At 45.9% G+C, this 16,079-nt stretch overlaps 1 protein-coding gene across 1 annotated transcript in view; it reads left to right on the top strand.

Annotated features, from left to right (window-relative positions):
• The first annotated feature begins 2,006 nt into the window (after positions 1-2,006).
• Positions 2,007-16,079, top strand: part of ADCY5 (adenylate cyclase 5) — a 206,289-nt gene continuing 192,216 nt past the window's right edge. The window contains 3 exon segments of the mRNA XM_025895076.1: positions 2,007-2,174; positions 2,176-2,196; positions 2,198-3,010. Coding sequence (XP_025750861.1) covers positions 2,007-2,174; positions 2,176-2,196; positions 2,198-3,010 — 1,002 coding nt within the window.

Below are 16,079 nucleotides of genomic sequence, written 5' to 3' on the forward strand. Positions count from 1 at the left end.
CTTTACTCACTCCTGGTGAGTAAAAGATGCTCTGTGGAAGCAGCTGCTGAAAATTCAGCATATGGTTTTGCAAATGCACAAAGGCCTGTGTTGCTGTAGTTTGTGGAGCTACTTGCACGTGTAAAGGACACGTGAAGGGCTTGTGTTTGGAACTTTACCTGTTTTTTTTCCCAACTGTAACCACCAATACAGCCTCTCTACAAACCTTGCTTATCTCTGTCACTTGATAACCACAGCTTCAGCACTACTACTGCTAAGGACTACTTGTGAGCAGGGATTTTCAGTGTTTGAACAAACATCTAGACAATTACCAGTTTCAGCTACTTAAGCTAAGCAGTTATCTGATTTGACAGTTTGCTTTTAATAAAACGTGATGCAGAACAGCAAGCAATATTATTTTTAGTACACATGATGCTTACCTTCAAAACACTGTAAATCATTAATTAGCTCACTCGCATCTAGAGAAAGAGTGGTTCACATGAAAGGACACTGTGGAGGAGTCTGGGGTTTGAAACCTCCTGGGAAGTGCCGTGGTCCCCTCCCCATGCCCCCCCCCAAGGTTAGGGAATATGCCCTCCAGTGAATCGGTGTCAGCGCTGCCGGGCCGACGTGTGGGCTGTAGCTCAGGTGGTTGAAAAAACAAGGCGAATCTAAAAGCCCGCGTATGTATTGCAACCTCAGTCTCTCTGTTAAGGGAGGTCCAGTGACAGGTGCTGAGGTGGAGGGAGGTTTCTCTGCGGTTTATTCTGTTCACCAGTTTGGTCACCGGTGTTTGATGTTGCCGCGTCTGTCAACCCGAGCAGGAGGCAGCTTTCCCCTACACGACAACCCAGGGGCAGAACACGGGGACAGCCCCGTTCGCCTCCCAGCGCGGAGGCCGATCCGGTCCCTCGACCCCACCTCCTGGGGACGATCCCACCCCTGGACGGACCCCGCGGGATCCCCTCAGGAGCGCCCCGGGGGGCGAAGGCGGTTAAGGGACGCCCCGCCCGGCTGCGCGCATTGGCGGGCCGGGCGGCGGCGGCGGCCAATGGCGGCGCGCGGCGTCCGGGGCCGCGCCAATGGGGGCGGGCGGGGGCGGCGCGCGGCGCCGCGGCTGAATGGAGCACAAAGCGGGGCGCGGGACGCGCCGCCGCCGCTGCCGGCAGAGCGACCGCCACCGACACCGCTCCGCTGGAAGCGCGGGGAGCGGCGCCGGGACCCCGGCTCGGTTTTGCCGGTTTTTTCCTTGTTATTTTTTTTTCTTTCCTCTTACCCTTTAGGTCTGCCGGTTTTCTCCCCTGTTCCCCCCCCTCATGCCTGTGGAGAGAGCGCTGCGGCCGCCGAGGCACGCGGCGATAGCTGGGAGCGGGCGGCCGTGTGCTATGAGCAGCGCGTTTGCCCGCCGGCGTGCCTTGCCCCAGGGCTCCGCCGCTGGGAGGCGTAGCTCGAGGTCAGGAGCGCCGCCGCAGCCCGACCCGCCCTGGGCATCCCCCCGACGCCGCGCCCCGTCGAGTCAGGTGGATCTCCGCTGCCGCGGCTGCCGCATCCCTGCGAGCCTAGTCCTCGCCGCTCCCCGCCAACCGGCCGCGGCTCGAACGCGCCCGCCTTCGCGCGCGGCCCGAGCGGCGGGGGCCGCGGGCGGGCGCGCGGGCTAACGCTGCGATGCGAGTCCCCCGCGGCGCCCCGAGCCCCTGCGGCCGCGCGCCCGTCGCGGCTGTGGGCGAGCAGCGTTGAGCCGGGGTGCCCCGCGGACCCGCGGGCAAGCGCGCTCGGCCAGGTGTCGAAGCGCCGGGGTCCGGCGATGCGCTGCCCTGAGCGTCCGCCAGGGGACACCCCGGCTCCGGGGACGCCCGGCTGCTCCGGAGACTTTGGGGGCGTTTGCGGGTTTTGCCTTTTTTTTATTTTCTTTTTTCCCCCTAAACTTTTTTTTCCCCGCCCGCTGTCTTTTGGTGTTTTGGTTTTTTTCTCGTTCCCCGCTCCTGCCCGGCGGTTGTCCTTTCGCCCGCGGCCCCGTCCCTTAGGGCATGTCCCGGTCCAACAGCGTGAGCCCCCCGGGCTTCGGCGGTCCCGCGCCCTGGGCAGGCACCGAGCAGCACCGCTCGGCCTGGGGCGAGGCGGAGGCCAGGGCCAATGGCTACTCCTACCCGCCGCCTCCCAACAGGTCCTCGGGCAAGAAGGCCTCCCGCATGTCGAAGCAGGTGGAGGAGCGAGGAAAGACTACGAGCCCCGTAGCCGCGGGGAGAGTGGCTGCAGGATGATGAGCTTTAGGTCCAAATCCGCCTGGCAGGAGCACGGTGACGACAGCCGACGTCACCGGTCCCGCCACCCGCCCGGCAGTGATTCCCCCGCTGCCCCCAACAATGCCAGCCCTCGACAGCTGGGGGAGCAAGGGGAGGTGCGGCCCCGCTCGGTGGAGCTGGGGCTGGAGGAGAAACGCATTAAGGCCAAGATTGATGAGCTGGAGGAAGAGGACGGGGACGAGGGGGACTCCGAGGCGGCCTTCTCCATGGGCAGTTGTTGCAGTAGCCTGCTGCAAATCTTCAGGTCCAAGAAGTTCCAGTCTGAGAAACTGGAACGCCTCTACCAGCGCTACTTCTTTCGGCTTAACCAGAGCAGCCTCACCATGCTCATGGCCGTGCTGGTGCTGGTCTGTGTGGTCATGCTGATCTTCCATGCGGCGCACGGCCACTATGAGGTATCCTACGTCGTGGTGCTCTCCCTGGCCATCCTGCTGATGGTGGTGCTGTGCATGGTGTGCAACCGCAACGACTTCCACCAGGACCACATGTGGTTGGCATGCTACTCTGTCATCCTGGTGATCCTGGCCGTGCAAGTGGTAGGGGTTCTGCTGGTGTGGCCCAGGAGCGCCTCGGAGGGCATCTGGTGGACCGTCTTCTTTATCTACAGCATCTACACACTGCTGCCCGTGCGGATGAGGGCCGCGGTCATCAGTGGGGTGGTGCTCTCTGCCATCCACCTGGCCGTCTCCCTCAAGATCAACGCAGAGGATAAGTTCCTCCTGAAACAGGTAGGCAAGCCCTGAGTGGTTTGGGTGTGCACTCAGCATTGAGGGGCGAGGGAAGCAGTGTTGTCCGACTTCCACAGGCCTGCCTGATGCTGGAAGGCTGACAGGGCTTTCAGTTGAACCCCTTGGTTACTACTGCCGAGTGGGATGTTGTCCAATGTGGTAGATAGCCCCTGTTATCTTGCTTTTTTCCATAGCTTTGCTGTTTTCTCATTTCTGCTAAGTTAAGGCTCTGAACATATAAGAAATGTGCCTTACTGGGTTCCCATGACAGCTGCTCCAGCACTGTCAGCCAGCCCTGCTAATGCCCTTCAGCTGTATTTAGTGTAAACAGTCTTGTGCTAAGCACACCTGTGGAACGGTATCTGTGCGTGCTGCCATGTTACTGAGAAATGTGTGGAGAGTCTGGCTGTTCTTATGAGCTAGAGGTTATCCTTGTGTGTCACTCTGAGTTCAAGTCTGGGTTCCATGTCAGCGCAGAGCTTGGGCGTCGGAAAGCATACTCCTCGGGAATGTGGGATAGGCTTTTGGTTTAGCAGGAAGGTGTTTTGCTCTAAGATGTGCTGGAAATATCTAGAGTGAAGAAGCCCAGAGTTCATATACAGCCAGAAAAAAAAGTATGGCAAAAGTGCAAATGCAGGTTATTTTAGCTGTGATATCATGTTTAACTGAAGCAGATCAGTTCATGGGAACAATAAGACTATTATCGAATGTATTACAGTGCAATTTTTAATTACCATATCTGTATAAACAACAGCAATACAAGGCGCCACTCTTCTTTTTAAGCAAAGCAAGCAGCCTCAGGACTCATGTGCTTTAAGCTTTCCACACACTGAGGCAATCAGGAAACCATCGACTTGAAATGCTGAAGCTCTGAGGCAGTTGTCATCCTTTTGATGTGCAGGACTCTGCACAAGGATGAGCCTGTCACAGAGTCAGCCCTGATGCTTGGGTGAACCCAGGGATTGTTTATTGAAATCAGGTGTTTGGTAGCTTTTCAACCCTATCACATAATACAAAATAAAGCTTTGTGTGCAGTGCCTCCCTTGAGTCTCAGTTCTGAGTTGTTTTGAGTTCCACCTATGGCAGTGGCAAGAGAAGTTGTAGGGCTTAAATAAAACCTCATTAGGATGAGGCTGTCGCTGCTCTGCTGTACAAAATTACTCTTCTCCCTCCTGCCCAGTTAAGCTTGCTTGGACAGTTTCTGGCTTTGTTCTTAGTTTGTTACAGATACTTTTATAAACTGTACATGGCATTTTTTTATGTTTGCTATAAATGTCTTTTTGTGTATTTCCAGCAGAGAATACACTGTGAGTGGGACAGTTGCTGTTTTTCTGCTTGACTTGAAAAAGTTCGCTAATGGCATGAACTATTCCCCACTGGGGCTCTGGTCCTGCAAAGCCTTGTGAGTGCTCTTGGCTTTGAAAACTGAGACTTGTCCTATTGAATTCAGTGTATTTGGAGACTGTATCCTTACATATGAAGGCAAAGCCCATCATGATCGTGGCCAGAAGACTTAGCAGTCTGTTATGAGCAGAGCTGAATCTGTAGGGTCCTAATGAGTGCATGAGATATCATCATGTTATAAAGTGTTGGTAACTGTATTTTAATAGGAAGGAGCCTAAATTACAAAGGACAAATGATTGACTCTCTCAGTGGAGAATTTGGGATGATTACAGCTCCCTCCCTTTCCGAACTGCAGGGTTATTTGGAAGAGGTTGGGCTTGTGTATAAGTATGCACTTGTCAAAGGTAAAAGCATGGGCTATAGGTGATGGTGCAGTATGCACAAATCTGTGCATTGCACAGTTGCTTTCCCTTTCATACTAATGCTGGGTTTTTTCCTGCAGTTTGACAATAAACATTCAGTTAATGAGGAATGTCCTAGGAGTGCTTGTACTTTGTTTTCAAAGGCGGAGCCTCTCTCCACATTGCCTGCTTATTTTTCCTGCTAACACCGTCTCTATCTTGCTGTGGTCTACGTTGGCGTAGCTCTGGCTGAATTCAGTGGGGTTGTACAAGGCCAAGAATCAGATTCCTTGCACGTTTGTGTATGAACATGAGCTGCTATCTCTGGCTGGCTGATAGAAAAATCTGTTGTGCTGAGTACATCACCTCACAGCTATTAACAGGCCTTCCTCGCTGGGGCTGTATCTCGTTGCCGTGGAAATCGGTCGTGTTCAGCTCTGTGCCCCTAATGGCACGCAAGCCCTATTTTCCTCCTCCGAACTACCAGGGGCGAAGGCAGATGAAGAACCATATAAATCAAGAAGAGGGAGTTAAGTTGTTTTCAGTGACTTCACGCTGGCAGTCACATCAGCCTGTGTTTTGTGGAGCAGGAGTGGATGTGAATGCATTCGTGACTGTGTGACCAGATGGTATTTTATACCCAGCAGTCACATAAGAAAGGCTAGTTAGGATGTATATCCCTTTTCCTCTCTTTTCCATGACATTTTTAACTATAATACTTGAGCAGGTTCTTCTTTGTGGGGCTTTTTGCTTTTAATCCTCTCCCAGTTGTTTCCAAGCCACAATAAATCATACACTCCTGTTATTATCCACTGACATTCAAAGCTGGGTGACTCTTGTATAGACTCCTGAGCACTTTTATGAGGCTCAGGAGCCTGTTAAAAACTCCTCTTTCTCAAGAGAGTGAAATTCTTGGGTTTTAAGTCCCTTTTGGGAGAAAGGCAGCTTGTTGGATTCCGCTACCAAGGATGCATGGTTTTATTGTCTGAATTATCTTCTCTTATCGTTACTGAACTTCTCTGTCACCAAATTCTCTGGTCAAAGGCTGTGATAGTCAGACTTGATGGAAGGGTTAATGCAGTCGGCTGTTTCTGAATCAGTAAAGTGACAGGAGTAAAGGTAGTTGTGATTATTCAGTCTTAACTGAGCTGCTTTTTAAAATAATTCTTCTGGGGTCACTGGATTTGGAAAGTAGGTTCTGACTTCTGTTTGCTACCTGGCGGAGTCTGGGGTTTGTCTTTAAAAAGAGTGCCCTGAGCACCCCTATCAGAAGCAGTGGGTATATGTGGTACCTCTGTGTCTGATCGTGTAGGGGCAATGATCTTGACTTCTTGAATTGATGTTTGATTGAAAAAAAAAAAAAGCTAATTAATACAAATTACTTCATTATACTAAAAAGTTACCCAGTGCTGGGGGAGGGGAATTTACTTTCCTGAGCACAGTGAATAGATGATGCTCCACCAACTACAAATTTTGATTGCTTAAAGGTGGGGGGTTTTGTGTGTTTCTGTGCTCCATTAATTCTAGAGGGACTGCTTCTGGATTTTTTGGGGAGGTAATGACTGCATTTGCCTTTAGGTTTATGTCCTTGTGTTATCCTGGGACAGTTTGGATTACAAATGTTTTTCATTGCATAGAAGTCTGTCCGCTCCTCTTTGTATATAAATGTATCTTTTTCAGGCCAGCCCTTTTCCATGTGTTGGTTTCCGTACACTTTCAGGCTCTGAAAACACACTCAGCTCCTGGATTCACATAATAATTACTTTGCGTGAGTGAGGCTTTCTAATACTTAACTGAGGAAGAAATATCCTGTTTCCCAGTAAAAGCTGCCTTGCATTCACAGCAAAGATAACACAGATTGATTGTCTGCTCCGATCGGAGCGAGCTGCCCGGCTGACCCACGGACTTGTACAGGCACATGGGAAGCGCTCGCAGCGTCCGGGCTGCTGATGCTTCACTGAAATCATGTGAGACCAGCTGCCCTCAGTGCAGATAGCCTTGAGTAAGCACTGGCATTTTTGTAAGGCTAGGGGCTAAGGGACAGGGAATTTCACAAGAGAGTTTATTGGGCTCTGAATCAGACTTAAAAAGGGATGGGGATTGTGTGTGGGAGTGGGTGGGGGACCAGGAGTAAGGGATAAGAATGCCATATACACAAACATCAAACAAACCTGTGGACTGAGGTTAGATTTACTCCTATTTTCCCATCCAAACCTCTTTTATTGTAACTTTCTGAGGTTCCTTGTTCAAGAATACATTTAAGCCTTTGTAGTTTATTAAGTCAGTGCAAGTGAGTGAGTGTTAAGGTACCACAAAAAATAATACTTTTTTTTTTTTTTTGTTTGTTTGTGTCAGTAACCTCACTGAAAGAGAAACTGAAATGTACTGGTCTCTTTCCTCTTCCAATATTTCTGCAAAACTTCTGCAAAGGATCTCTGATAGCAAAGTTCTGAACAGCTGCCCCAGCACATGGCTTTTTTTTATGGCTCTCTGAACTTAAGGCTCTTGATGTTGATCTCCTTCTTGCTCGACCCTTTTCTGTATGTTTCCATCATAACAACATTACATTAGTACTCCTCATCCTTCACTTCTGAGAACTGTGTATATGTTGGCCTTTCATTCTGTCAGTCTGTGTTAATGGTACATGATTGATCTGCAGCTGCATGGTGGCTCTCTTGAAAGTGCAGCATTTCAGTTTAACCATTTCTAGGAAGATGTTGCTATGAAAACATATGCAATCTCTCTTTTTGTTTTTTCTATATAAACTGTCACTTCAGCAGGGCTAAAAACAACTTCTTACTGTAACAGGGTGTCATCTTGAGTCTTGTGGATGTCTTCTAGCATCTTGTAAAGATGCTTTTTAAATGCAGTTTGAATGGCATTCAACAAGAAGTTAGTCACATAGTAGGAGAAATGGTACTGTATGTTCCATCTTAACCTCGGCATGCTTAAGATATGTAGGTGATGACTGATTTCAAGAAGACAGATTCTCAGAAGTGTGTAAATCAAGTCACTGTATTGTGCTTTCATTGTCTTCAAGGAGGAGAGATGAACTACCTGAAATGCAGATAATCTGTGTGTCGGTTTTCCTATGGTTGCGTGCTGCCTGTTGTACTTTTTTCCACCTGGAAAATAAATTTGAGTAATGTTCATTTAAGACATGATTTTTAAGGTGCTTGGCCACATGAGGCCAGGTACTGTGTGCCTCAAACAGCACTTTATGCAGAGCAGGACATTGATATCAGTAGGGCTCTCATGCAGTAGGAAGTGCTCCAGCACTGCTCACTGTTGAAGAATCTGCCTCAGCAGCAGTTGGACTGAAGTTAGTGAAAATTGATTTGCGGTCTTTTGTTCAGGGAAAAAATGGCAACCTCAAATATTCAGTAACTGTTGCACTCATAGTTGCCTCCCTAGTGTAATTCTGTATCAGAGGTAATTAAATAAATTCCCGAGGTATTGCGTATCAATTAGTCCTTTGTAGGAATATTATCTGTATCTCTGGGGAATGCATGTGTTGCTTGGGGCTTACAAAGGCATATCTGTTTTTCTTATCTCCTAAATTACCCTATGATCCTGCCACCTCCCAATGTCCCCCCTTGCTTTATCTTCTATCCTCCCACCATGAATTAGTTTAATATTTCACTGTAATGTTCACTGGTATCAAAAGCTGTTAGTGTGACAGTGTTAGAGTGCTGTATGTCTAATTATTCCATGTTTCCGGATTCTTAATTGTCTCGATAAACTGACCCATTTGACTAATTTCTCTCAGCCTCGTGGTGGTAATCACGGTCTTAGAGCTGGTTTGGATCTTGGTGAATTGAAGACGAAACCTAATGGGGATGATTGAGGTGCATAGCAAAAGACTTGTTTTTCTAGGCATTTTTATGACATGCTTGAAAAGGCAGAGTGTGCTGGTTCTGTTTATTTCTGGAGAGGTGAAGATAGTTTAGCAAAGTGTTGAGATTCATTGAGATGCATGAGGCAAAAGGATAGCTTTTTGTGCCCTAATCTTACAAAGCAGTTGTTGACTTGTCCTTTAGGGTCCTGGGCTTGATGGCTTAGTTTGACACCAGTGTGCCCCCTGTTCTCTGTTAGAGACCTGTCCAAGGCAGGACATCTTATTTACACGGTCTTTTGTGATTAACCACATTCAGAAGATTTATAAACCTGACAGCAGTGGATACAAAATGCTGATTTTCCTGGTGCTAAAGGCTCGCTGGAACTGGTCGTGCCCTCCTGGATCCTGAATTGGCTCAGTGCTTCCTAAATGCCCTTTTACTCCGAGTTCGCTGCTGTGTGGGCAGCACTGCCAAGGTCTGGGGTGGAAGAGGGCTGGGACTCAGCCCAGCTGGAATGTGAACTTTGGGCACCAGACTCTTTTCCAAGTGCATTCAATTTGCGTCTGATTAGCTAATCTTTCAGTCATGTACCATAGCTCCTTCTCTGTCTTTCAAGAAAAGTGGAACAATTGCTAACTTTTTGGCTATTGCAGTAGTTGGAATAGTTACAATCTTTTGGGAATAGCTGATTTGGTCATCATATTTTGGTACTACTGGATGTTACTCTCATTTTCTAATTGAACTAAAAAACCTTTCCTTCTGTCCTGATAGAAGATGCAATGAAAAATCTTCAGCAGCAGCTGAAAAACCGAGAGGTAAAAATTGAAATTATTTTGACAGCAGCTTCCTAAGTGTGGTAAAGTGATCCACTCTGTAGCTGGTAGTGGCTTCTTAGAACCTGTGCTTTGAAAAGCTTTGAAAAGCTCCTGTCTTTCTATTCTCTTTTTTTTCCTCCTTCTCTTTTTTTTTCCTTTCTCTTCTCTTTTTTTCCCCTTCTCGTCTTTTGTTTTTCCTTCTCATCTGTCTTTACTTACTTTTTCTTTTTTTGTTCTTTTTTCCTTTTGTTCTTTTCCCTGTTTGTTCTTTTTTTTTATTGTCTCTTTTCTATCTTGGTTTTTTTTTTTTCTTCTTATTTTGTTTTCCCTGTGCAGGTGGGTGCGGTTCAGAGGAAATTCCCACTTTTGTTTGGGGAGGTAGATGACAGGGTTCCAAGTTTTGCCAGCCTTGGGCAAGCTTTGTCCTCCTGTCTGCTTTATACTGTGGGATTTACATGGCACCTTGCACAGGTAATCTGTACCCAGAAAATGTAATGTGGAGGGAGCTGGAGTGCACCAGAGTCTCCCCCGAGTCTTCCAGCTGCTACACAGTTTTATGATGTGCTACATGGGGTTTTTTTTCATGGCCCAGAAGGATAGGACAGTGACAAAGTGTGTGCAAGGAATGTGAAGATTCACAGTTTCTGGGAAGTGGGTGGAGTTCCTGTATAACTGCTGTGTGACTTTTTTCATCTCCTGTGAGTCCTGTGTTTTGATGTGGGATATACTCAGTGTTAGTTCCTTCCCTCCCTCTGAAGTCTAGCCTGGTGATCTGAACTTGCGATATCTTTCATCCATGGGATGCTCTTTCTTCTTTTTGTTTTGACATTGATGATACTTTTAAAAAAATATTAATTTTTTTTGTCTTTACCTGAGATGTATCCTACTGCTGCCAGAAACTTAATTTGATTCATTATTCTGGAGTCCTTAGGCTAGGTAAAAACCCAAGGGGAAATCTCATGTGAATGAAAAAAAACACAACCCCAAAGATATTAAAAAGGATAATGTAGTTATGAGGGGGTGTGGGAAACAGACAAGAATTTTAATATTTGTCTCCCGAACTCCTAAATGTTCTCACCTTATCATAAGAAAGCTTGAAGTTTCTAGCACTTACTAAGAGCACACATACTGCCAGGCCAAGACAAGAGTCAAAATGCTTTTTAGCCTCTGCAGCTGGACCACTCCCAATGAAACCATCCATGATGTTTTATGATGATGCTGAGTCTGGCCAGCTTCACCAGTGGCAGGTACAGGAATGGCATCGTTGAGCAGATCTGTGGTAGAATTTAGCATGAGATGGTCTTGTTCTGACACCGAGAGAAACGGACTCCACATTACATTTTAAAGCTCTGCCTTCTGCATTCAACCTTGCTCTTGAATGTTCGCAAAGCTCTGTCCCATCAGGAGCCTGGTAGATAGACCAGCTTGTGAACTGCTTCAGCCAGACACAGTCAGTTTTGCATCACAAATATGATGCATTTACAAACAGTAGAAGCCCCCACAGTTTAAGAATTAATGGTGGCAGCACTGGCATCACCACAGTATTGCTTCTGGTGCCAGGCTGGCCTCACTGATGCTGAGTAGGACTTCTGTTACAGCACTCACTATAGAAAGTTTCATTGTATTGTCAGGCTTTGTTCTGCAAATAAAATATCATGTACTTTTTTTTTTCTTCATATTTTTAAGTCACTAATGCAATTGCCGTGTATCCTTACTCCCTTCCCCAGACATCAGGAACACAAATCATCTTTGTGTGTTGATGTTATCAGGACTGTCTGTAGTGTACATTGTATAGTCATCATTTGTGGCTTCTACTTCATAGTAGCAGAAACAGCAGAAGAGAAGTATATTTCAAAGCATCCTCAATCCTACCCTTACTTTGTTTATAATTCCTTTACCTAGACTGCTTCATTTGCAGTTTGAGTGATGAATTTCCAGATTAAATATTAAGCTGCCTTTTCTTTTCATGAAAAGTTTTACACACTCATGTAATACCCATCACATTTTTTACTGTGAATTGGGTCTTTGTGGTACTGCTGTGGTACTCTCTTTTCCTGGGAAACCTTGCTTTTGGGAGGTTGAGTTTTGGGAATTAAAGCTGCTCTACAAATTTAACATGCACATTCCACTAGTATCAGAGTGCATCTTTGCAGACAGTAAACAAAGGACTGTGCTGATACAACAGAGAGGGAATAGAAATAAAGGTTTGTGTTTTCTTTTTTTTTTTCCCCCAGACATTAGAAATTGATCTCTCAAAGCGGCAACTTACGCAAACTGTTTATTCTTCAAATATGTTTGCAGCTTGTATAAGACATTCTGTCTCACTTCATAGTCAAAAGAAAAGGCTGTGACATTGCTTACAAGAATCTGTCATAAAACGTTGCTGATGCAAACAGTTCCCTGGCTATGTTTTCCCTTCCAGAAAAAGCCATGGCTCCTTCCCTAAATTCTCTGTGCTAGGCTAAATGCTACAAGCACTGGTCTCTGTGTCCCTCTGACTCTGAAAGCTGAATTCTTAGAGCTAGCAATGTGGTAAGGGACTACTCAAATCAGTATTTCTAAAAACAGTAGTTTGCTGGTCAGCCTACAGATGACAGAGCTACTCAGACATGCTTGCTGAGTGATGAACTCTTTCCGTTTGCTGTAAGCTACCCAACAGCAGCTTTGTGTGTGTATTCTTGCTTAACATGTGGGTATTTATACACAGAGTTGCTCAAACAGGATGACCAAGGGATGTGTTATTAATGAAGACGTTTTCCTTTGAATGGGATTTCTTTTTTTTTCAGGCAGGTGGTTACTAGTAATCTCATAGAGGAAAAGAAGAAATGCTCTGTGGCTCTAAGGAAAGAGGATGCTCTGCAGTGTGGTGGGAGAATGTGTAATTACAATGTCAGTGTCACTCATGCTAAAAGCTAAATGCAGTCTCTAAAACCGTTGAACATGAAGTAGGTTTCTAGTGTGGGAACTATTATTGTGTGGTTAACTATCTGGGTCTTAAGGCCAGGAGGGACTATCGAGCTCACTTAATGGTACTCACTGAACAATTCTTCTGTTCAGATGGTATGGAATAAAAAAAAGTTTAAATGCTGAATTATACAGTATTTTTCAGTTGAAAAAACAATCTGCAGTGATCTATGAACTGAAGGTGAACTGAAACAATACTTTTTTTCCTCTCTTCTTTTAGTAAGGCAGGATTTTGACACTCTGTGATGGAACAGATTTGGGGTATTTCTCTACTTAAGTTGGTGGTATCTACTTAAAACATAACACAGATGGACGTGTTAGTTGTGAAAGGGTTCTGACATCATGCCTGGATTTTTTACTGGGTAATTCTGTTCTTGCCTTCTTAATTGATATTGAATATGGCTTTTTTTTTTTTTTTTGCTCCATTTCTATTCTGGGCTTTTTAGCAGTACACCACCAAATAGCTGCTGTGCATATGTGGGTTTACTATCATATCTGAGAAATTTGCAAGGCTGTTCACAAGCCAGAAAAATGAGGGAACACAGTTGAGGCTTGTGTCTTCTTCATTGTGTTGGTGTCCTGGAGCAAATGTGACTCCCCTGGTACGACAGATGTACTGATAACTTTTGAAAGGTACAAAACCAGAGATGGAAGGGTTGAAGGATACTTCCAGAGGTCAGCTACACCATCCCACTGCACCAAGACAAGACCAAGTCAGCCTAAACCATTTGTGGCAGGTACTAATCACAGATTCATCTGAAAAAAACCTTCCTTTATATATGTGCTCTCAGAGGTCACAAAGGTATTGATGTGTTCTCTCATTTGTTTGTTTTGTTGGTGTTTTGTTTGGATTTTTTTTAAGCAAACAAGCAAGCACAGCCAGGGGTAGGAGCAGACAGTACAGAAGAGCTGTCCATGACTAGAGTTTTCTGGCTACTCCTAGCTGAAACTGGTGCTTAGTTTCCTTGTTTCACCTGGCTTTAGTTCGCACCCCACCCAAAGTCTGCCTTCTCTATTGTCACAAACAGTAAGTTTGAATGACATCTGGCACAGCTGGGTCTCATCCCTGGGTGAGGCCTTCCTGAAAGCACTGCAGTACAAGCAATAAGCTTGAAGGTTACATGTCCTTTCACAGCTAACTTCCCTTTCAGTGCCCACTCCTTCTCAGCTGTCAGGATGCCTGTCCTTAGGTAGCTCTTAGCACTCCAGGACTACTTCAGGGACTCTTAAAAGTGTCTGCATTTTGCAGCAGTGGTCAAAATTACTGTGAAAAAATACTTAAGGAAGTATTTCCTGCAAATATTTTCATCTCTCATTAGAGAAAGTTAGGAGACTGCAATTTTGTTTTTGTTTGTTTTCCTTCTTCCCTAATGTAGGTAATGAGTATCTGGCTGTTTCATGACACTGAAGGTTTGTCCAAGTAATGATGTTTAGGAAAGGTAACACCAGGTAGATTAGTTAAACCACAATATAGAGCCCACTATACAGAAATTATAGTCCACTGCTGAAACCACCTTACTTCTCTATTTTAGATGTAAATGGACCGAGTTAATTTAATTCACTTCCAGAGGGAATGCAAACTAAATAAAGTCCCGCTTGTTAAGAGAAGTGTTCTCACAGGTTTAAATAATTTTCTTCAATTTATTTTGATGAACTTTTCAGAACAGAGCAATCTTTACTGTAATATCTCCAGGGTAAGACTGTAGCTTATGTAAGTCAGGAGTACTTTTTATTATTAACTTAGTTTACTGCCCTTATATGCCATTTTCTGTTAGAATAGATAGTGCCGCCCTCTGTGCTACGTGCTGTCCCCCTTGGCAAGGGCTGGGGCCAGTTGTGATAGGGACAGAATCAAGAGAGGAGCTTATCTGTCATGTTTAGCCAGCCCTTGGCCCCATTTCCAAACTACTTTTCAGGAGCCTGGTCACAAGTGTCTCCTTGATGTGCCTGTTTCTGTGTGAGGGGTGCTGCTCACAGCTCATCCTTAACAGAGAAATGATCTGCTGTCAGAGCATGGTGTCTTGCTTGGGGCTGAGACCAAACCTTTCCATTGCAAATTCCTTGGCAGCTGTGACTGGAACTGTATGTCTGGGATCCCACGTTGTTAAACGCTGAGGTGGCAGGTGATGCTCTTCTGTGTCTTTCCCGGGAGAAGCTCCTTTGGTTTCTAGCAGCTCTCCTTCTGTTTGATCCATTTGCAATACTCCATACGCTATTCAGCCAGTGCCTTGCTGCAGCATGAGCATATCTTCTGCATGTCAGACTTCATGGGGAGATGCTGTGACAGCTCCCTGCCTGCCAAACCTCCTGCTGAAGGTTATTGGAGAAATATTGTGCTCCCTTCAGAGGGGTGGCATTGTAACATTGGCTTGCTGGTGGAAACAGCATTTGGGTCCGGGCTGAGTGAAAGTGTTGATTTTCTTTCAGTAAAAGGGAAAAAAAACCACAAAGAGTGCCTTCTGCACAAACAGTAGCCCTAGGCAGAGATGCAGTTTCCTGGGCTGAGTTAACTAACTTCTGAATCTTAATGGCCATGATACCTCCTCCCACTGCTATTCCCTGTCCCAGCTAGATCTAAAAGGAATCTTACCTGTGTTCAAACCATACCCTAAATCATTGTTGCTTTGTCTAGTTTCTGTTTAGCACCACAAGGAATGAGTTGGAATCTAAATGCTTTCTGCCTATCACTAAAAATACCTTTTTCCCTCTGGCTGCTTGCAAAATGCCTTTAACTCCCCTCAGGGCTTTTCTGTATGAAGGGACAGCTGGTATAGAACAATAGTGACTGATTTACACTGATCAATCCTCACATTACTGAAAGGCATCTGTCTTGTACTAGGCACCCTGCAGTGCATAAGAGATGCTGGTGGAAGATGTGTCTGCAGTGTCTCCTCTTTCCATGGCCTTACTCCTCTGTAAGTTCTGGGGAAAAGAACAACTGGGAAGAAATACTGTAAAAAAAAAATTCATAGTGAGAGGTGCATTTTCCTCTTTTTCACTTATGTGGTAATGGAACACTGAGGCTCTGGTTTTCCACGGTTTTGGCTGTGTGTGCTTTAGCAGCACTTCCTACCAAACAGTCAAACTCAGGAACTGAAATGTTTTTTTGCAGCCCAACTCAACTAAAGTTAGTTTAGTCCATATAATTGGACCAAGATAGTTTGGGAGGTGCACATGCACACCTAAGTGGGCAGATCAGAGGGGTGGGTAACACCTAGTGAGGAAAAAAGGAGCTTGGAGCAAATGCAGCTGGAGGATGTTAAGGATATGTTAATATTCTCATAGGGATATATGCTGCTCTTTGCTGGAGGGAAGGGCATAAAACCCTTTTTTGTGGAATTACAGAATGATGGGGTCAGAAGGGACCTTAAAGATCATCTAGTTCCAACACCTCTGCTGTGTACAGGGATACCTTCCACTAGACCAGATTACTCAGAGCCCCATCCATCCTAGCCTTGAACACTTCCAGGGATGGGGCATCCACAACTTCTCTGGGCTACCTGTTTCACTGTCTCACCATTCTATTTTTCCAGGAAACCCTTAACAAAACAGGAGAGAGGATGGCCAAGCATGATTTTTCCACCTGCTGCAGCCTACCCTTCCTCTGCTTTTTCCTTGCTTTCACCTCTTCAGTGACGTAAACAGCCACAGGAGAAGGCCCCAGGCAGTGCAATTCTGTGTTCCTGCCCCTGGTGTTTATTTTTCT

Source organism: Manacus vitellinus, unplaced genomic scaffold (assembly GCF_001715985.3).
Source record: "Manacus vitellinus isolate BGI_N305 unplaced genomic scaffold, ASM171598v3 scaffold_22_pilon, whole genome shotgun sequence".
Lineage (NCBI taxonomy): Eukaryota > Metazoa > Chordata > Aves > Passeriformes > Pipridae > Manacus > Manacus vitellinus.